At 46.2% G+C, this 22,032-nt stretch overlaps 1 protein-coding gene across 1 annotated transcript in view; it reads right to left on the bottom strand.

Annotated features, from left to right (window-relative positions):
• MTMR6 (myotubularin related protein 6) overlaps window positions 1–14,990 on the bottom strand; it is a 40,133-nt gene extending 25,143 nt beyond the window's left edge. The window contains exons 1-4 of the mRNA XM_075592228.1: window positions 14,861–14,990; window positions 8,057–8,173; window positions 1,803–1,965; window positions 341–498 (exon numbers count right to left, since the gene is read on the bottom strand). Coding sequence (XP_075448343.1) covers window positions 341–498; window positions 1,803–1,965; window positions 8,057–8,173; window positions 14,861–14,884 — 462 coding nt within the window. The 5' untranslated portion in view covers window positions 14,885–14,990. The remainder of the gene's footprint in view (window positions 1–340; window positions 499–1,802; window positions 1,966–8,056; window positions 8,174–14,860) is intronic.
• Window positions 14,991–22,032: the final 7,042 nt, after the last annotated feature.

The following is a 22,032-nucleotide window of genomic DNA, read 5'->3' as shown; positions in this document are numbered from 1 at the left end:
GAGGAGTCAGTGCCTTGCTGCTGCCTCCTATCCAGTCACCTCCCCTGTCCGAGAGCTGCTCTCACTCTGTGTATGAGAACTCCAAGCTAATTAGCTGAAAAACTTGGCAGGGTGCCAACAATTCCGGCCCATTGCTGAATGGATAATGCCCAGACTTTTGACCAGTCGTAGAGCAGGGATTCAATAATGCCCGGAATTTAACAGCTTTAGCCTATAATTGAGAGTAATGTTCATGTTGGTTTATTATTTTTTTTTTTTTTTTTTAAAAGGGAGGTACCTGTAACGGATCCCGTTTATATGCTGTATGATGCCATCTTATTTAGAAGCATTGGTACTCTACCTTGTAGTCTCGATTAACATCTGACAGTTGCCAGTGAGAGTTTGGCACGCCCATGCGCTGATATTCTGCCTTCAGGTCGATATGCTGCCAGCCGACCACTCGCTCCGACTCCTTTTGTTTTGGGTTGTAGGAGAATGCATACAGATCCTCATATCGCCCTGATAGGAAGAGAGAAATCCTGGTTAACATCTGCCACATATATAAGCTTTCAATTGCTCCATTTCTTTCTTCACCTTTTGCACGCAAACTGGCACGCCTTGCTTACACATTACATGATGGGGTGCTACCCTGTCACTGCACAGGTACCCTTAGCTGGAATACAAATGTTTTAACCTTTCATTCTGATCACTTATTCTATTGTGAAATTCTCCAGTAGATCAATAATTGGGAGCAATGTTGATGTAGAACAATATTTACAGTGCCACTGCTATCACTCAGGTTTCATACCTAATTAGCACCCAGCAAAAGCACAATTAATTGTATATTTGCGTTACCCGTAATCTATCCATTAGGACCTTTCTACATGAATGTAAAAAGTTCCTAACACCACAACTTGAATTCTCGTGAGAATGACAGAGATGGTGGTATATGCCTAATTACCGTCACTTTATTGCAAATTCAACATATGTTTTTAAGTGGGGTTAAGTTGGGTTATAACTTTGATGCACAAAAATTATTCAGTTAGTTACATCTGAAAAGACCAATATACAGTAATTTGCTACGTGCTTCAAATGTTGGACACACTGAAGATTTTCCTACCTGGTAAATGTGGCAGAGGCACAAAGACACCTATCTATAAAGGTGCACTCAGGTGGGTTGATAATAACATAAAGGTAGATGTGCAAAGGTGACATGTATGTGTTAAAATGTAAATTTTAATACACAACTTAAAATAAAGTGACTGAACACAATAGTAGATAAAAAAAACATGGTCTAACGTGTACTCTAATTAGTTGGTAGAATTGGTGCGGGGGGGGGGAGAAAGGAAGTGGGTATGGTAGTTTTTACACATACATGTCACCTTTGCACTTCAACCTTATGTTATCAACCCACTTGAGTGCACCTTTATAAATACAGCTGAACCCCGTTATAACGCTGTGCTCGGGGTCCACATAATGAGACCGTGTTATAACCAGGATCACGGGGGAAAAAATGTCCGCCGTGATCAGGGTTTCCCGAGGACTTACCAGCATCTGCAGCTCTCTCCTCTCCCTGCTTCATCAGGGTGTGTGTGTGTGTGTGTGTGTGTGTGTTCGTTAGCAATAAAGAATTTAATGTAACGGGGTTGAGCTGTAGTTGCGTTTGCGCCTCTCTGCCACATTTATTTTGTATAGATCTCTTGCACCTCTCCCAGTGGGGGATAGTCTGGAATTCGTTACTAATAGACTTTTAGTATTTCAGTAGATGTCACCCTGAGCGGACTATTTTCACAGTGTGGAGGTTGTGTGGCTAATTTTCCTACCTGGCTTGGAGAGTTGTAAGAGCGAGTTGTAAATGTCATGACAATCCCTCTCTCGAGGAACGATGAAGTGCACCACCCGAAAATTCTTGCATTGAATCACCAGAGGGCAGCCAGTCGTAGTCAAGGCAAGTTTCTCCACGGCAGAGATGTGATGGTGTAAAATCTAATGGAACAAGCACATATTCACACCGTGTAATCATGCAGCCCAAAGCGCCACCACCGTGGAATAATTGGTAGTAATGGGGGAATGTGCCAAAGTTCTGAGAATTTTCAGACAAACTTTTCTATTTCTTTTCAAACCTGCAAAAATTTCACCGAAGTTTCTATTTCACAATTTATTTGCTGCAAGGTTCGTTGGGGGCTTTTTCATTTTTTAAGTTATTTCAAGCAAACTTTTTAGGGTCATTTCACTTTTAGGTCAAAAGTGGGGAGGGGAGACCAACGTCTTGTGGATCTTTGGGAGATGGTAGAAAATGGGGAGTCGGATAACGTCTAAATAAAAAATCCAATTCTTTTTCATTCAACATCCCCAACAGTTTTCCCTCTTCAAGCAGATTTTGCAGATCTCTAAGATAAGGACGGGTAGGGTCAGAACCTAGTACAGCATAGGAGGAAGTATCACAAAGTTGGGGTAAAGCCTCCCCATGGTAGTCCCTCCTATGCTGCACCACAATGGCCCCACCCTTATCCGCTCCTTCAATCACCAAATTTTTATTCTCCCTCAAGGAGTTTACGGCTAGTTTTTCAGCCTTGGTTAAATTACTCTGTTTGTAATTATATTGAAGAGGGCAAACCTCAAAGCTATAACCACCAGCAAGGAGGAGCAAATCCCTTTCAACAAATTTCTCAAAAGGTGGATATGTAGTGACCCTTAACGAAAGATGGATAAAAACGGATTTGTTCTTAAAGCTTCAGCTTATACAGTACTATCCAATTCCCTAGGGAGCTCCGCACCCTCAAATTGATCATTGAGCAATTCATTAAGGTCTTGGATCCTACAAAGATCTTTGAAATCCATATGTTCATTACCACCCTCTACCGCATTAGGAAGGGATTCACTAGCATTGGGGTCTAATATACCTCCAGTAACATCATTATCCTTTACTATCGCACCAAAGAATTTCTTGAGTGTGATCTTGCAAACAAATTTATTCAGATCAATCACTGTATCAAAGATTTAAAAATGACTGGTAGGTGCATACTTTAACCCATTATTCAAGAGAGAAATATCAGATTCTGATATCTCAATATTGGAGATTTTAATAACTCCCGACTATTGATCTATGAATGTTTTTTCCTCTTCTGTGGATTTCCTTGACGACCTCCTCTTTCTCCCCGCCTGGTCCTCTTGAGTTTTGTGACTGTTGTTCATTTTGTTGTTGACGAAAGCCAAAGTAATTTTTATCATTAGATTCTCTAGAATCCTGTCCCCAAAAGGTTCGGGCGCCATGAGCTTGATCAACCTTAGAGCGCTCTTCATCAGAGCGACTGGGACTCTGGAAAGAGACTGAGTGTGCCATGGGATCCGTATCAGAGAAGTCCGAGTCCCCACTCACCGACCCTATAAACAATTTATTTTCAGAATAGATTTATTAAATGGAAAGTTCTGCGGTGTCTGGTCATTTATTTTAGATGGAGCTGAATAATTAAACCTTTGCGTAGGCCGAGGTTTCTCCCAAGAATAAACCTGCTTCTTAACATAATCTTGGTGATCTCGCTCAAACTTTCCCTGTTTCTTTGTCATAATTTCCCTCTCCATTTTGTTAATGTTTGATGAGAGGGATTGTTCCAGGTCTTTAAAAACATCCATAAGGGTGTATTGTTTAAGTTTAAATTTGCAGCTGTTTGATTTCACTTCCTAGGGTTTCTTTATCCATATACATTGTATTATTAAACCCATGAGCCTGAAGGAGCAAATCATCCAAACACCGACTTCCACTTATTTTCAAAGTCAGTGTCCTGAAACCCAAAACGTGGATACCTTTTTAACCCTTAATCTCCTCGGAATACATGTTGCTGTAATATAAATGTTCAAGGGTTACTATATCCCACCATAGTCTGACATCATGGGATAATTGCTTTTCCAATCTTGAAAAATAGGTTTGGAGATCCGAAGCCTCCTCACACTGTATCCCCAGAGTACTGTCAAAAACCTCAACTGCCCTTCTAATCCTCAGGGAATTATCTGCACAATTAAAAACAGACTGCTTTACATAGCAGTTACAGAGCCCCTACCAATTTCCTATTAGTGCTGGTATAATACACCCCAGTGTCAGTCTGGACATCACCCTCTATTGAAGAGTAGGTGAATGTATAAGGCTGACAGAAAGAAATGTGTACGTTTAATTATATTCGCACCAGGGATTTGTGCACCCACAGTTTACCTCTACATTAAGGAAACTATGATACTGGTTTTGGCCAGATTTTAATTGCACTACTCGCATAAGCGTATGCGTTATTTAACCCCTTAAGGGCTTTCACACATTTTTTCACCAGTCCATGGGACAATTATTACAAATATTCAGTGTAGGTACCTGCATACGGTTATGCCTTGTCGTGGCATGCAGGTTTATAAATGCTTTGGCCAAAGTGTCTAACAAAATAACCCTTTTTCATGAGATTATTATTTGAGCCTAATTGGTAAGTGCGCAGGAATCGTTCTTTTTGTTTTTCTACAATTAAAAACAAATGTGCAGGTAATCTGTGCCATATCCTCTTGTGCGTCCATGATCAACTTCAGTGTAAATATAAACACGAAATTTTTAGTAGAAAAAAATGTAAGTTACCCTCCTCCTTAATTTGAATATAAACTCAGTTGAGAAACTTGGCTGCCCAGTAATAAACGTAGTAGGCAAAAACAGTCCAAAGACAAATCTGGGGCTTCAAAAGACAACCCCAACAGTGAATTTGAGGCACTGTTTGTCTATATGAAAAAACACAAGTCATAACCATTCCTTTGTTTTTCTTACATACAGTAGAAAGATTTCCTTGCCAGCTCCACTTATAAACTGTGCAAAGGAAATGATTTTCCTTAAAATGTCTTAGACTGCAAGTTCCTCAATGCTCCGATTGTTGCACTTATCTCTGAAACATGTAACACGGTGTAAACAATACGTGTTCACTGACAACACTGCACAGAACAGGACTGATAATATTAATAACAAGTAGAATGATGAGCATTACTTTTACTTACAACAATTTTATTTCATATAGTGCTTATCTCCCAATGGGACTCAGTGATTCTCAGTTGCAGTATAGTGCACAGGACATAGGAATGTTACAGACAGTCCCAGATGAGCTTACAATCTATGATTGTGGTGCTTGGGGCACAGGGAGGTAAAGTGACTTGCCCAAGGTCACCAGGAGCTAACATCTGGGATAAAACCAGGCTCCCTTCATTGAAACTCAGTGTCATTGTTTTCAGTCGGTGTCCCGGACAGTTTACACTCACTGAGCCACTCCTTTCCAACATTGAAATATTGAAGTTGTAGCTGAATCCTCTTCTCATTTGCATTGCACAGCAGTATTTGACGCATGGCAGCGATTAGAGCATCTCTACACAAACATCCCCAAAGCGTTTCTATTTAAAGAGTGGAATAGGATAACTTGCTGTCAGAATATCTGCCTCTAGCCACCTGAAACTACTATTAATAAACTGTACCAATTTGAATGCCCCCATTTAACTGCACGAGTCCCATCTTAAAATTCACTTTGTTAAAAGAAGCATCTTAACATGACAGTCTAACGATATATTACAGGAAGAGGAAATGGCTGCAATATGCGGTATTGGTTACACTTGCGAGGTAATAGTTATGAAGAGATTCTGCAACCGTGCGTGATTTTCTCGCGCCCCTCAGCAGTGTGGGAACAAAGAAGCACATGTAATATAAATGTAATACAACTAAAGATATAAATACATGCACGTTAACAAAAGTAAGGGGGTTAGAGATGTGGGGGGGTTAGAGATGGGGGGGAGAGAGATGTGGGGGGGGGAGAGAGATGTGGGGGGGAGGGGAGAGAGATGTGGGGAGGAGGGGAGAGAGATGTGGGGGCGGGGGAGGAGAGAGATGTGGGGGCGGGGGAGGAGAGAGATGTGGGGGGGGTAGAGAGATGTGGGAGAGGGGGTAGAGAGATGTGGGAGAGGGGGTAGAGAGATGTGGGAGAGGGGGTAGAGAGATGTGGGAGAGGGGGTAGAGAGATGTGGGAGAGGGGGTAGAGAGATGTGGGGGAGGGGGTAGAGAGATGTGGGGGAGGGGGGTAGAGAGATGTGGGGGAGGGGGTAGAGAGATGTGGGGGAGGGGGTAGAGAGATGTGGGGGAGGGGGTAGAGAGATGTGGGGGAGGGGGTAGAGAGATGTGGGGGAGGGGGTAGAGAGATGTGGGGGGGGGTAGAGAGATGTGGGGGGGTAGAGAGATGTGGGGGGCGGTAGAGAGATGTGGGGGGGTAGAGATGTGGGGGGGGTAGAGATGTGGGGGGGTAGAGAGATGTGGGGGGGGCAGAGAGATGTGGGGGGGTAGAGAGATGTGGGGGGGTAGAGAGATGTGGGGGGGTAGAGAGATGTGGGGGGGTAGAGAGATGTGGTGGGGGGGTAGAGAGATGTGGGGGGGGGGGTAGAGAGATGTGGGGGGGGGGGTAGAGAGATGTGGGGGGGGGGGTAGAGAGATGTGGGGGGGGGTAGAGAGATGTGGGGGGGGGTAGAGAGATGTGGGGGGGTAGAGAGATGTGGGGGGGTAGAGAGATGTGGTGGGGTAGAGAGATGTGGGGGGGGTAGAGAGATGTGGGGGGGTAGAGAGATGTGGGGGGGTAGAGAGATGTGGGGGGGTAGAGAGATGTGGGGGGGTAGAGAGATGTGGGGGGGTAGAGAGATGTGGGGGGGGGTAGAGAGATGTGGGGGGGGGGTAGAGAGATGTGGGGGGGGTAGAGAGATGTGGGGGGGGTAGAGAGATGTGGGGGGGGGGAGGGTAGAGAGATGTGAGGGGGTAGAGAGATGTGAGGGGGGTAGAGAGATGTGAGGGGGTAGAGAGATGTGGGGGGGTAGAGAGATGTGGGGGGGTAGAGAGATGTGGGGGGGTAGAGAGATGTGGGGGGTAGAGAGATGTGGGGGGTAGAGAGATGTGGGGGGGGTATAGAGATGTGGGGGGGGTATAGAGATGTGGGGGGGTAGAGAGATGTGGGGGGGGGGAGGGTAGAGAGATGTGAGGGGGTAGAGAGATGTGAGGGGGGTAGAGAGACGTGAGGGGGTGAGAGATGTGAGGGGGTAGAGAGATGTGAGGGGGGTAGAGAGATGTGAGGAAGTGAGAGATGTGCGTGTGCCGGAGTAGTATGCTGGTCAAGACAGCAGGATATGGAAACGGTGAAAAGATGGTGCGTGGGAGGGCAGAGAGAAGACACATTAAAGGTCTCCATTCACTAGATCACTTGTTGCCCTTTCCAAATCTGTTTGTATTTTTGAAATCCGATGCCTCGTCCCTTTGAATATAACATTTCCGGGAGATTGCTGTGAAGTTCTCTCCAGAGCAGAGTGATAGCCGCAGAGGCGAGAGATCAAGAAAACCATGTTTGTTCTACACTACAAACCCATTTTTTTTTTTTTTATAAACAAGCACAGGAAATGCGCTGGGGAAAAGATACAAACATACGAGTTAAACTCGTATAGGCTTCTGCAGGGGATTGCAGCTTTAACGCTCACCTCTAAGGCTGGGGCCATGGTACCGCAGACGAGCGAATAGACTGCCTTAAGGCAGTGCTGACGTGTGGCGTGTGGGCGCATCCGCGGGAGGGGGCGCGCGTTGCGCGAGAAATCAGTTAAAACCGATTTCTCAGTGCGACAGACAGGTCACATGAGCGGTTCGCTCAACTAGGGCGAACCAGCCCCGTGACGTCACTGGCACGCCCCCAGACAGCGCGCATACCATGGCCACAAAACTCACCAGCTTTAAGCGGGTGACGTCACGGCCGCGCATGCCTCTGCACGGGCAAAGGCACTATGGACCAGGCCTAAGGAAGCATTTTAATAGCTTCTCAGCACACACCAGATGCACATCTTTACCTCTAACACATGCTCTGCTAATTAATTCGTTTGCACATACTCGATTTATGTAAATTTGCTTAAATACAACTTAGATGGCAATCTCTGTCTGTCAGGGACTCCCTCCTACCAATGTGTTTTTATTTTCATGCCTTGCTCGCCATTTTGTATCACAATTTCTGTAAAGTCCCATGTCCTTGGCGGAGCTATATAAATATATACATACCCAAATCTCTCTCTGGAGCGGGTCTATAAAGAGTAAGTGAGTTGCAGTGAGGTACAGAGTTCCCGTTGTCGATTTGCTGCTGGGGCTGAAGCGATCCAATAATTTCACCTGCTCCACCTTTAAGGAGGAAACAAAAAGCACAACGTTTAAGTAATTATTGTATAATGAAGAATGAACAGGACTCGTTGGTTCCCAAAACGCATGCTGAATCAGCCACGGAAGGAAAAGCAACGCAATACTGAAATGATGACATCTGACCACAGTCATATTTACTTTATAGGCACAACTATATGTATAAAAATGCAGTCCCACGTAGCGGGTTAAGGGGGGAATATAATAATATATATTTATTTTTTCCTCTCCCCCATTACAGGTAGTCCTCGTTATCCAATGTTTCACTTTGCAACAAATGGCATATCCAACGCTTTAAAATGCAACCCTATCGGACATTTTTTTGACGACGGAATGCGTTATCCAATGCTCGCCGCCACTGATTAACATGGGACTCACTTTACAACGGTTTCACTATCCAACGCTACTTCCAGAACGGATTCCGTTGGATAACCGAGGACTGTCTGTATTCTTTTTTAAACAACCTGTCAGTGTAACTGGAGGTGAAAACGGAGCTCTCCCCAGAGTAGTGCAAAGGTCATCATGCAGGGGAGGACAAAAATATAAAAGCTCAGAAGCCAGGCAGAATATTTAGGAGCGAGAGATTTGCTAAATGGGGGCTGGCTGTGTCAGAGTGTGTATCTGTGACACACACAGTTGCACACACTGACGACCCCTCCAATCACACAGTCAGAATAGAGAGAGCGGGGGTGCGCAGTCCCATGGTGCTCTGCCTCACTTCTCCCCCATCCCACTGTCCTCCCCACACTGGCCTGTCACTCACTACCACGACCGTTAACAGTGCGCCCAATCAAATGTTGTGCTCAGGTTAGCAAAGCATGATTGAGGGCGTTGTTGACAGTCATTGCAGTGACTGACAGGTCATTGCGCAATGCGCACAGCATAGGTGCCAGATGTCACATTTTAGGCTCCAGGCTAACAACAGCGCCCAATTTCCATCCCTGTTACCACGGCAACCTCAGACGCTACCAGAAACTGAGGTGGCGGGGACTCCACATGAGTGTCGAAAGGGAACACGTGCCTATGACGTGAGGGCACTCAAATAAATATGTGGGAAATGTTCAGTTAGGTGAAACCTGCAGCAACACTTTCTCACTATGGCAATATATTCCACAGGGGATGGCCTGCGAGCTCTTCTGTCAGAAAGAATGAGGGAAGGTTTGTTGAAGAAGTTCAGAAAGTCCTGGGCTTGGTGCAGCCGTTTAGACCAAGTCTATCAGCTAAGGGCATCTGAAGTTCTTCTTTCATCTTTATTCATCAGAGACTAAAGCAAAATGTTTTGATCGTTCTTTAACGCATTTTTGGTTGGGTCTATTAAAGATGCTTTGGTTTGTGATACTTGTCTTGATGAAGAAGGCGTGTTCAGCTTTTAAATACGGTCAAAGCAAAAATCTTCAGAACTGGTGAAGCCCGAGCCTTTGTTTGTGCTATTTTCACCAAAGCAATACTACTTACTTAGGGGGTTAAGAAAATGTGAGGGGTTTGGCAGCTATAATTCAGAAAATGCCAACATCTGATGCTGAAACAAAATGACTGGTCAACAACAGATGCGTTAATTGTGATTTACATGTAGAGCAAAGAGAAAAGGGTGTATGTATGTATGTGTAGCGGGTGTACCCCTGGGGTACCCTAACTACTGATGCTGCTGTCATCTGTGAGGCTAACAAGAGGCCTGAACCTCCGCCACTGGGAGCTTGGGGTATACTTACACTCGGTGCGGCGCCTCCACTGATGAGGGATCCCAACGTAGTGGGACTGTGCCCTCACCAGAACAACCATACAGTAAATACACACAGTGGAATTAAACAGTATTTACTGAGCATGTACGGTAACTTAGGCAAACTTATCATTGCATAACATCATTACATCAAAAGCATCAGAATATCACCCCACATGTCAATCATGGCATTTCATCACATATCAATCCTTGCATCACCCTTTGTCCTTGGTATACTGATGTGCCAGGGCACTTGACCTCTGAGTGTCCACAAGCTATAATGTTAATGTGCATGTGAGGGATAGCGCTTCCCTGTGTTGGGGCCCGTTGGTGCACTTATACTACTTCCCTGGTTACTGTCCTAACCAGGATGATCCTTGGATGATAAGCAGCTCTGCAACGTGATCCCACGGCGCGATGCGCTGCTCCCTACAGAAATGGATACACAGTCTGACTGCCCAGGGGAGGGATCTCCAGCCGGATGATCCTTTGCAAACAGTCTCTGCTATGGAGTCAGATTCTCTTTCAGCTACACACTCGCTGACAGTCAGGCACTGTGCTGCAGCCTCTCACTCTCTCTCTCTCTCTGAGTATGGCGAAGGAGTCCCTGTCTTAAGGCAGTTCCCTATACCATACAGCAATACTCTACAGTGTCTCAAGGGACTAACTGGGCCCTGGGGGTATACCTCTGGCCTAGTCCCTGGAGCACTGCTCCATGGACGCTACCTGCCCCTCCAGTGTCCAGATCTTGACTCCTCACTTCCTGTCCCAGCAGGCAGTAGTCTTTCCTTCCTTCAGAAGCAATCCAGTCATCCCATTGGCTATCATGTGTCACCAGGCAACTTCCTCCCTAAGCATAATGGGAGTTGTAGTCTCTCTGCTGCACAATTAACATTGGGACCGCGTGCGCATAGGACACTGCGCATGCGCGACTAATGGCCACAGCGACCTTGCCCCGCTCATGCGCAACCTTCCATGGCTCTTCCAGGCCCTTGCCGCTTCTGCGCATGCGCTACTCGGCACTGGTGCGCGCACACGCCCAACATGGCGGCGCCCTAGGGCGAGAACCACCGGCAAATCCTTTGCCCTGCATAAACATACTGAGGGTAAGGAGGGGGGAAATGGGAGTTCGGGGAGACCGGAGGGTACCTGGATGCATCTGTATGTATGTATGTATGTCTTTATTTATATAGCACCATTAAGTACATAGCGCTTCAGAGCAGTAATACACGTGACAATCATATAAATAACACATAATGGGAATATGTGCTTCAGACATAAAAGTAACATTTAGGAAAAGGAGTCTCGGCTCCGAAGAGCTTACAATCTAATTGGTAAGTAGGAAGAACGTACAGAGACAGTAGGAGGGCGTCCTGGTAAGTGCGTCTGCAGGGGGCCAAGCTTTATGTATCAGGTATAAATTATCAGCCATGGAGCAACTCATATGCTTCCTTAAGCAGGTGTGTTTTAAGGTGGGTCTTAAAGGTGGATAGAGAGGGTGCTAGTCGGATATTGAGGGGAAGGACATTCCAGAGGTGCAGGGCAGTCAGTGAGAAAGGTTTAAGATGGGAGAGGGCTTTAGATACAAAAGGGGTAGAGGACATTCTTGAGCAGAACGCAAGAGTCGGGATGGTGCATAGCGAGAAATTAGGGCTGAGATGTAAGGAGGGGCAGAAGTGTTTAAAGCTTTAAAAGTGAGGAGAATGAACTCAGAGAACAGTGTTTAGATGCAGCGTGCCATTTTTTGGAGTCCAGATGCGCCAACTGTAAAAAATGTACATCAGGGGGCGCAGTGTTAGGCCTCGGTCCTGCTGCGCTTGGTGGCGCGGGCGGCCACACGCGAGTTCCCCACCAGCAGGGGAATCCTGCGGAGCCGGTCCCCCCTGGCTGCACAGCGTACTACACGCTGTGGCACGTCAGCCGCTATGGGATACAAGAGAATGGTGATCCCTAGCGTTGACGCGTCACGTGGTGTGACTGTGAGCCAATGGGGAGGGGAGGCTTCGGGAGGAGGAGAGGCTTCGGGGAGCGGGGAGGAGTGTCGAGTGAAAGCAGCGTGCCTGTCTGTGTGTGTGTCTGAGTGCGTGCGTGCCTGTCTGTGTGTGTGTATGTGTGTGCCTGAGTGCCTGCCTCTGTCTGTGTGTGTATGTGTGTGTGTGTGTTGCTTTACTTACCTTCAATCAGCAGCCCGAGCCTTTAGTAGCGGGTCCCTCCGCTCAAGCCACGCCCCCCCTCCCGCTCAAGCCTCCCACTCCCGCCCACCTCCGGCTCCCTACAGACCGCATATCGCGGTCTGTGTATGTCAGCGCCCCGCCTGTCTGCAGTGCGGGCGCGCTGACTCTGGGAGCGGGGCCTTAGCCTTAGGAGTGTTAAGAGCTTGAAGTTTTTTGGATGCAGACTGATTGTAATAGTATTGTTTTTTTATATACAGACATAGCCAATTTTGGTGCACACGTTAACGTTACGCTCTGAACCAAATCTGGTGCGCCATGAAACAAATGTTGACGCAGACAAAATGATGTGCCGCCACGAGTCATTTAACGATAAAGTGACTCGTCTATGGTCACGTGGAGAGCGGACAATGGGATTCAAGAGCACAAATCTCATAATGTGTGTCATGTAACTCCTCCTTTTAACACTTCTCAAATCGCACACAAGATTTTCACACCAAGTAGTAAAAATTACCCCGTTTGAGAAAATGTTGCCACCTAATTGCTTTAGTACACAGACCCCTAGGCCTCCTGTGCCCATATTAGCAGCAGGACCTTCCAGCAGGCTCTTGGGTTCGCCACTAAAACTTGAAGGAAACATTCAATGAAATAGAGATCTTCCACACTCAGAGTTTTAGTTAACATTACTAATCCTTACTTGGATGTGCTCGATTTAGGAGTGTTTGTAGACAGCAGGCTTAGCAATAGTGCCCAATGTCAAGCAGTAGCTGCAAAGGAAAACACGATCTTCTCTTGCATTGAACGGGGTTTGGATGGAAGAGAAGTTAGCATAATTATGCCCCTCTATAAAGCATTAGTAAGACCACACATATATGGAGTACAATTGTGGGCATCCATCCATAAAAAAAAGACATTATGGAACTAGAGAAAGTGCAGACAAGAGATAGCAAATTAAAAAAGGGGGTGGAAAATCTGACTCGAGGAGAGGCTAGCTAATTTAAATTTGTTTACATTAGAAAAGGAGGCGTCTAAGAGGAGAGATACATAGAGAGATAGAGATATATATATATATATACTGCGATGGCAGATGCAATAGGTATCTTCAAAAAAAGTTGGACATATTTTTAGAAAGGAAAGGTATACAGGAATGTCAAATAAGTAAACAAGAGAAGGATGTTGATCCAGGGAGTCATCTGATCGCCATTATTTGGAGTCAGGAAGGAATTTATTTTTCCCCTTATAAAGACATCCTTGGATGATATTTCACTAGGGTTTTTTGTTTGCCTTCCTCTGGATCAATATACTATAAATACAAATATAGGATAAAGTATCTGTCGCCTAAATTTAGCATAGGTTGGACATGTGTCATTTTTCAACCTCATCTACTATATAACTTTAAGATGCACCAAGGCTTAGCATGGTTTAGGAAATCTGGTGTTCAAAATGCATCTTTAACAATTACATATTGATGTCCCAAAATTAATAACGGTACATATTATTTTATAATTATTAAATATATATCAATGATACGATTATAAAACTGTCAATTACATCACTTTATGAAATATAGAACAATAATTAAGACTGGGAAAATGGCACATTTGGAGCACTATGCCAATACAGAGTGGCCAGTCCTCTATTTGTACAAAGGCTGACCACAAACAGCTGCATGTAACAATGAGCTGGTCGCTAGCAGTGTTTACTGTGGGTGCGCTCAGTCACTAATCACTTAGATCAGGGGTGGGCAACTCCAGTCCTCAAGGGCCACCAACAGGCCAGTTATTAGGGATATCCCTGCTTCAGCACAGTTGGTGCAGTCTTCTACTGAGCCACCTGCGCTAAAACAAGGACATGACCTGCTGGTAGCCCTTGAGGACCGAAGTTTCCCATCCCAACTTAGCTGATCTAGAAAATGTACTTAATTAAAAATATAAAATATATATATATATATATATATATATATATATATATATATATATATACATACATGTGAAATTAAAAGCATGTTGCTAGGTTCACAGATATCAGACAATCTCTTTTTCACTTGGAAAACTCTTAGCAAAGGAAAGAAAAAAAGACAATTTAAAAAAAAATTCATCTTAACCCAGTTACTGGCAGTGGAAGGGTTAACCTTCTGCTAGGCACCAAGGTATGATGTGACTGTCACCTCCGGGTTCATTATTTTTATCATCTCATTAATCCTTTCTGCCCTAGAGGGAATCTACACTTTTAATAGCAACTATTTAACATAGGTGCAGTCAATATACCACCTCCCCATTCAAATGAATACTGCGTGCACTATTGTCCATCACAGGGAAGCCAGCTTCCCCGCATATTAAATAATAGGGCACAGAAAGGAGAAAACAGAGGGTGTCAGCAATAACCCCTTGGGTGCCAGTGAGACTTGTAACACATTGTTTTAGCACCTCTGGCACACAGTGGGTTAAGAAAGGTGACCAACATGATCACACTGGGGTTGGTGATGGGAACCCACATCCTGGTGTAAATAACAGCCCACTGTCCCCTATAATCATAACCCTCTATACACCCCACCCAGGTACATGCAGGGGATGCCACCCAAGCCCTTGATTTCTGGATGCATCCGGGGACTTAGAGCCCATGTTTACCTACATAATGAGCTACAAGTCCCGGGATGCCAGGGGAGAAGGTAAGAAATACACAATGAACAGGGCTGAATTAACTCCTTCGGTGCCTGGAGCATTAGGTGTGTAGTGATGGGCGCTAAACAAACCCCTGTATGCATCCTACGCCCGGCCCCGGTACCTTGGTGGTCCTGATGTACTCCATCCCTGGGCTGCATGCGCTGAACACCCTGATCGCGGAGCCCCTCCTAGCTTCCTGCAGCAGCTGCTGCTGTTACCGGGAGACACTTCCTGGTGCGGGCTAAGCCAAGGGGGGTGAGACTGGGAGCGGCCGCTCTGTGCGCACAGCGCCACCCAAAGCCCACACAGGGAACTGCGCGCAGTCCTCCTAATCAGAGCATCTGCCATTAAATACAGGGTGCTTTTATTTGTCACTTTTTAGATCCAGTCACTGAATATTACGAGAAATATAGTGCATCTGTAATCACAGAAGTGCACAACAGGTTACAAATGTAACTCTTTTGGGGAGGCAAAGCTGCTGTAGGCCATTGAGGGTGGAGGGACAGAAATGGCACAGAAAATGCTAGTGACTTCCTGTGTTGATGCCAAATAAAGAGAGTTGAGTGACAAGAATTGATATGTGGAGTTTAAAGCACCAAAAAGAGTGCTACCTCAAGGTGCCTTCTATACAGCCGTGCTCAGAGTCTCAAATTACCTTCTCAGGGTGCTCGCGTCCGGGCTGGCAAGGCGTGTATGCTAGAAGGGGGTAATGAAGGGCGCTATGAACTTTATTGGTACTAACAAGAGCTTTATTCGGTCCACTGATTGGGATCCACAAGCTAGGACATCTTTCTTTAGGCCACTTCTCAGTTCACGTGAACTCCTTTCTTACCTGCGTCCTCTGACACCACACAGCTATATCCCCTGCACTAAAAAAACACCCCTACAAATCATCCTCACACATTCCCTTTCTATCCATGCTTCTCCTTGCTTCTGGTGATATCTCTCCCAATCCTGGTCCCTGCCTTATTCCTACATGCGCTCGTCCTCGCCTGCCAATTGCAAACTCAACTCCCTCTGGTGTTAACCCCTCTAACCTCATACCCACCTGCCTCACTCAGTCTGACACTGCTCTGAAAGCTGCCCTCTCCTATGGTGGCCTTTCCTTCTCCCACACTCCGCACACTGATGGCAGGGGTGGAGGCATGGGGCTCCTGCTCTCCTCTCTCTGCCGTTATCAAACCCTTCCTATCTCCATCTCTTGCTTTTCCCTCCTTTGAGGCTCACACTGTCCAGATCTTCTCTCCTCTCCCTGTCCATGTGGCGGTCATCTATCACCCACCTACCTCTACTCATCTCCCTTCTGCCTTTCTCTCTCACTTTGAATCCTGGCTCTCTTTCTTTCTCTCCTCAGACTCCCCTGTTCTTCTCCTTGGGGACTTCAATTGCCACATTGATGACCCCTCTCTCCCCTGGGCTTCCCGCTTTCTTTCTCTAACCTCTTCTTTTGGCCTTCAAAAGTGGACTGCAGCCAGCACCCACAAGGATGGCCACTACTTAGACCTGGTTTTCACTAAAAACTTCTCTCTCTCCGATTTCTCCATTTCCCCTTTTCCTCTCTCTGACCATCATCTCATCTCATTCTCTCTATCTCGCTTCTCCCCTTCTCCACCTCCATCTACCCCCCGGTTCTGCCGAAACCTGCGCTCTATTCACTTACCTGACTTTGAGTCCACTTTACGCTCCTCCCTCTCCTCTCCCAGCTCTGCGACAGACCCTGACAACCTGGTCAGGAACTGCAACTCTGTCTTGTCCTCGTCTCTTGATCTACATGCCCCGCTTTCTCTCTGCCGCACTCGCCCTTCTAACCCTAGACCCTGGCTAAATTCCCACACGCGCATGCTGTGTTCCTCCACTCGTTCCTCTGAACGCCTCTGGAGGAAGTCTCACACTCTCGCAGACTTCCTTCTCTACAAATTTATGCGATACTGTTTCAACTCTGCCCTCTCGCAAGCTAAACAAGCCTACTTTTCTTCACTAATCAACATGCACAAGTCTAACTCACGCCGACTGTTCTCTGTCTTTGATGCTCTACTCAAACCACCCTCAGCTGCCTCTCGTTCCTCCATCTCCTCTCAGGACTTTGCTGACTATTTTAAGGAAAAGGTGGAATCCATACATCAGAACATCCCCTCTGTTTCTTCCTCCCATACTACACCTCTTCCTAACTCTCCTCCTGCCTTCCTTGACTCTTTTTCCACTGTCTCAGAGGAGGATGTGTCGCTGTTGATCACCTCTTCTCCCTCTACCACTTGCTCTCTTGACCCCATTCCCTCCCATCTCCTAAAACCTCTTGCTCCTACTATAATCCCTACGCTCACACACATTTTTAACTCCTCCCTCTGCTCTGGAACCTTTCCATCTCCTTCAAACATGCAACAGTCATACCATTACTCAAAAACAGCAAGCTTGACCCTACCTGTCTTTCCAACTATCGACCTGTCTCCCTCCTGCCTTTTGCCTCAAAACTCCTTGAACGTCTTGTATTCTCTCGCTTGCTCCATTTTCTCAACACCTATTCTCTCCTAGACCCTCTACAATCTGGCTTCCGCACTGCTCACTCCACAGAACCAGCCCTCACTAAAATAACTGACGACCTCCATGCTGCCAAAGACAGAGGTCATTACACTCTGCTCATATTACTCGACCTCTCTGCAGCATTTGACACAGTGGACCACCCTCTTCTCCTCCACATTCTCCATACTCTTGGTATTCGGAATAAAGCTCTATCCTGGATCTCTTCTTACCTCTCCCATCGTACTTTCAGTGACTCTTCTGCTAACACCTCCTCCTCCTCTATTCATCTCTATGTGGGGGTACCCCAGGGCTCTGTCCTGGGACCTCTTCTCTTTTCTCTGTACACACTCTCTCTAGGTGACCTAATAATATCTTTTGGGTTTAATTATCACCTCTATGCCGACGACACACAAATATACTTTTCAACACCCGACCTTACACCTGCTGTACAAACCAAAGTTTCTGAATGTCTCTCTGCTATATCATCCTGGATGGCCCTCCGACGCCTTAAACTCAACATGGCTAAAACAGAGCTCCTCATACTTCCTCCCAAACCTGGCCCTACTACCTCCTTCCACATTACTGTTGGAACTACAATCATTCACCCAGTAGCCCAAGCACGCTGCCTAGGGGTCACATTCGACTCCTCTCTCACATTCGCCCCTCACATTCAAAACATTTCTAAAACTTGTCGCTTTTTCCTCCGCAATATAACAAAGATACGCCCTTTCCTCTGTTGCTCGACTGCTAAAACTCTGACTCAGGCCCTCATTCTCTCCCGTCTTGATTACTGTAACCTCCTGCTGTCCGGCCTTCCTGCCTCTCACCTGTCTCCCCTACAATCTATCCTAAACGCTGCTGCCAGAATCACTCTACTCTTTCCTAGATCTGTCTCAGCATCTCCCCTCATGAAATCCCTCTCCTGGCTTCCGATCAAATCCCGCATCTCACACTCCATTCTTCTCCTCACTTTTAAAGCTTAACACTCTTCTGCCCCTCCTTACATCTCAACCCTAATTTCTCGTTATGCACCATCCCGCCTCTTGCGTTCTTCTCAAGGATGTCTTCTTTCCACCCCCTTTGTATCTAAAGCCCTCTCCCGCCTTAAAACCTTTTTCACTGACTGCCCCACACCTCTGGAATGCCCTTCCCCTCAGTACCCGACTAGCACACTCTGTATCCACCTTTAAGACCCACCTTAAGACACACTTGCTTAAAGAAGCATATGAATAGCACTGTGGATATTCTGAACACATGATACATAAAGCTTGGCCCCCTGCAGACGCACTTAAAACCAGAGACAGAACATAAAACACAGACAAAGCTCAGTTTTAGCACATCCAGTGAAACTCATACATGGTACAGTGCCTAAATATATATGTATAAATATCTATTCAGTAAAATGGTCTTTTAGTTTGACATTTTTGGCCAAAATTGTTGTAAGCCCCTGAGCCAACTTCACGGCAGACCCCCTGCAGACGCACTTACCAGAACTCCCTCCTACTGTCTCTGTACATTCTACCTACCTACCAATTAGACTGTTAGCCCCTCGGGGCAGGGACTCCTCTTCCTTAATGTTACTTATATGTCTAAAGTACTTATTCCCATGATCTGTTATTTATTTTATCTGTTATTTATTTGATTACCACATGTATTACTACTGTGAAGCGCTATGTACGGCATCTCCTCCCCAGCGTCCCATCACCATGGCGCCACAACGTCAAATGGTGTCATGTTGCCATGACAATGTGATGTCACGACGCCATGCGGCATTACATTGTCACGGCAACGTGGTGCTACCATGGTGTCCCGTTGTAATGCCAACACGACACCATTGTAACGCTGTGCTCACCACAAACTAGGCGGGACCCTGGTACTGAGGTGGGAATGGGTATAAACGCCACCCACAGCCATGGGGGCACGTCTGAAGTGCGGATGGTCAGGCAGCCGGGTCAGGATTGGAGAGAATGTTCAGGTGCGTGCCAAGGTCTGAGGAAGGAGTCGGTAGAATGGCCAGTGTCGGTTTAGCCGTGGTCAGGGGTTGGAGCCAGTTGGAGCGTAGAGGTCCGTAAGCCGTGGTCAGGATTGGTGAGATGAGGAAGGTCAGAGGTAAACCGGGGTCGGTGAGCCAGAAGTGCGGAGTCCAAAGTATTAGCCGGGTCGGTACACAGGAGATCAATCTGAAACAAGGAGCTAGGAGACAAGGCAAGGAACCAGGAAGCGGGAGAACAGCGCTAACTGGAACTATGCTCAGCCAAAGTGCAAGTGGCACAGCTGAGCATATATAGGTGAGCATGACCAATGAGAGAGGGGGGCGGAGTGGAGGCACGGCTTCAGCGGCGGCAAGGATAGGAGGAGAGACACAGGAGACAGGTGGGCATGACGAAGATAATTGACACGCAGCTTGTGAGCGGTGCACACGCATCACGTGTTACCACCAACTTCAGTGTACCTATAAACGCAGGTGTAGTGCAATAATAAGGTCAAAACTGAAGGCAGCTACATGGTATAACACAAATGACATTTCTACATATTATTCAGCACATACAGAATTGTAATGTAATACATCTGATACGGATATCTTAAGTGTTCAGCAAAGGACATGTCCCACAGTACTGCACATCATCGCTATAGAACAAGCGGTCACTGCTGAAGCTCCAACCGCCATCTCAAGTTGAGGCAAAGAACAAATGGAGAGAAGAAGGCGGTGCAGCTGCGTACAGTACGTCAGTAAAACAGACCGGGAATCCTCTGGATCAGCAAACTATAAATGTATTGGCACATTAAACAGCAAAAAACGTTCACTCTGACATGTTTCGTGCGAGGGATCGCAGCATCTTTGATAAAGTGCGATCCCTCGCACGAAACATGTCAGAGTGAATGTTTTTTGCTGTTTAATGTGCCAATAAATGTATAGTTTGCTGATCCAGAGGATTCCCGGTCTGTTTTACTGACGTAGGCAGCTGCACTGACTTCTTTTCTCCATTTGTTCTTTGCCAGCACCTCGGTAGGAGCACGCCGACAGCGCCAGGATCCCACACACCAACAGTGAGTCATGCATTGATTTGTTCCGGTTTCTTCTTGCAAAGTGTTCCTCAGTGAAGAGGTTATAGAGGGACCGGATACCACTGTATTATAAAGTGTGGCTACGGGGGATTTCTTTTACATTGCGTTGTATATACGTCTCAATATTGTATTTGTGCCTTGATCTAGTCTGAGTAGCGTCGCTGAGGGAAGTGGTGGCCCAATTTCTCCTCAAGTTGAGGCAAGCTTGTTTTTTAATAGAATCAAATACTTTGGGTTGAATATGCCTAGTAGTAGCTCAGCACTAATCGCATAGCACATGCGTGCTCCAAAAGAACAGTCCAGATCTCACACGGTAAGATAGAGGCCAGTATAACTTGCATGGTAAGAGATGACTTAGGCTGCGTCCACGCTCAAGCGCGCTCAGTTAAATTACATCCAATCAATAAGGCCACGCTCACACGGCGTGTGCGCTCGTGCCTGTGCCCGTACGCTCTCCAAAACTCAGCGCTTGGAGAGACTTGGAAATTTGATTTCTAAGCGCTGAGAATGGTCACATGACCGTTCTGTAACCAATCAGCGTGGAGATTCACCAGAGAGGTATGGAGGGGGCGTTGGGATTGGAGAGAAAGTCAGATACACACTACTACTGTGAAGCGCTATGTACATTAATGGCGCTATATAAATAAAGACATACAATACAAACACAACCGATCTAACCAATTACACGTCCCCTCCCTTAATAGCCACGCCCCCCTACTCCTGCTCTCAAATTATTGCAGGACAGCCGAGCGCTCATGTGTGGAGAGTTGGTGACATCACCGCTCTCAAGCATGAGCGTGCTCAGCAGCAGCTGGGACTAAGCCTTACTCATCTCTGCAACACTTAGGCTGCAGCCAGGCAGGGAGCGGACGCGCTGGTGCTCATGCACAGTGACGTCACGCGCATGTTAGCAGGAGACAAATCTTGTCCTGCTAGAATTTACGAGCGTATCACTGGGCGTGTCAATGGGACGTGAGGGGGCGTGTCAATGAGACGCGGGGGGCGTGTCAATGTGACGCGACGGTCGGGACATCAAATATATTAAATATATATATATATCAAATATATTAAATATATCTGCACTGGCATCTATTGCAGGAACAGCATCTCGCAGAGCAGGACCAAAATAAAAAAACATGGAGCTCTCACACATGCAAACTATGTTGCTGCTAATGGATAACTCTTATTTGAAAGAATGGATAATAGATGGAAAAGAAAGTAATGTTCATGACTTAAATCGCGATCGTAAAACACAAGGGGAAATTGCTACTTTATACCAGCAACTGCGTAAGCATGATAGGATATTTTTTGAGTACATGAGAATGAGAACACATACATTTGATTACATTTTGTCACGGATACAAGACAAGATAACCCCCGTTCAAACGAATTTTGGCCACACAATTTGTGCAGAAGAAAGGCTCATGGTCACTCTCAGGTTTGTTGTACTAATTTTATTATTCATTACCTTTTCTGGGTATTAGATTCAGTATTGCGTGTTAGGGGTAGGGTTGCCAGGTGTCCGGTATTCAACTGGACTGTCCTGTATTTGGATACTCTGTCCAGTAAAAAATGAGAGGTACTGTAATACTGGACATGTATGTGTCCAGTATTTTCCTCCCTGGACATAGTGACTTGACGCACCTTTCACCATTGAGTCCACTAATTTTGGAGAAGCCACCTGGCAACCCTAGTTAGGGGGGGTATGAA

The sequence above is a fragment of the Ascaphus truei genome, chromosome 3 (assembly GCF_040206685.1).
Source record: "Ascaphus truei isolate aAscTru1 chromosome 3, aAscTru1.hap1, whole genome shotgun sequence".
In the NCBI taxonomy this organism is placed as follows: domain Eukaryota; kingdom Metazoa; phylum Chordata; class Amphibia; order Anura; family Ascaphidae; genus Ascaphus; species Ascaphus truei.
Note: the sequence above shows the minus strand (reverse complement) of the source record. Positions and strands in the feature narration are given on the sequence as shown.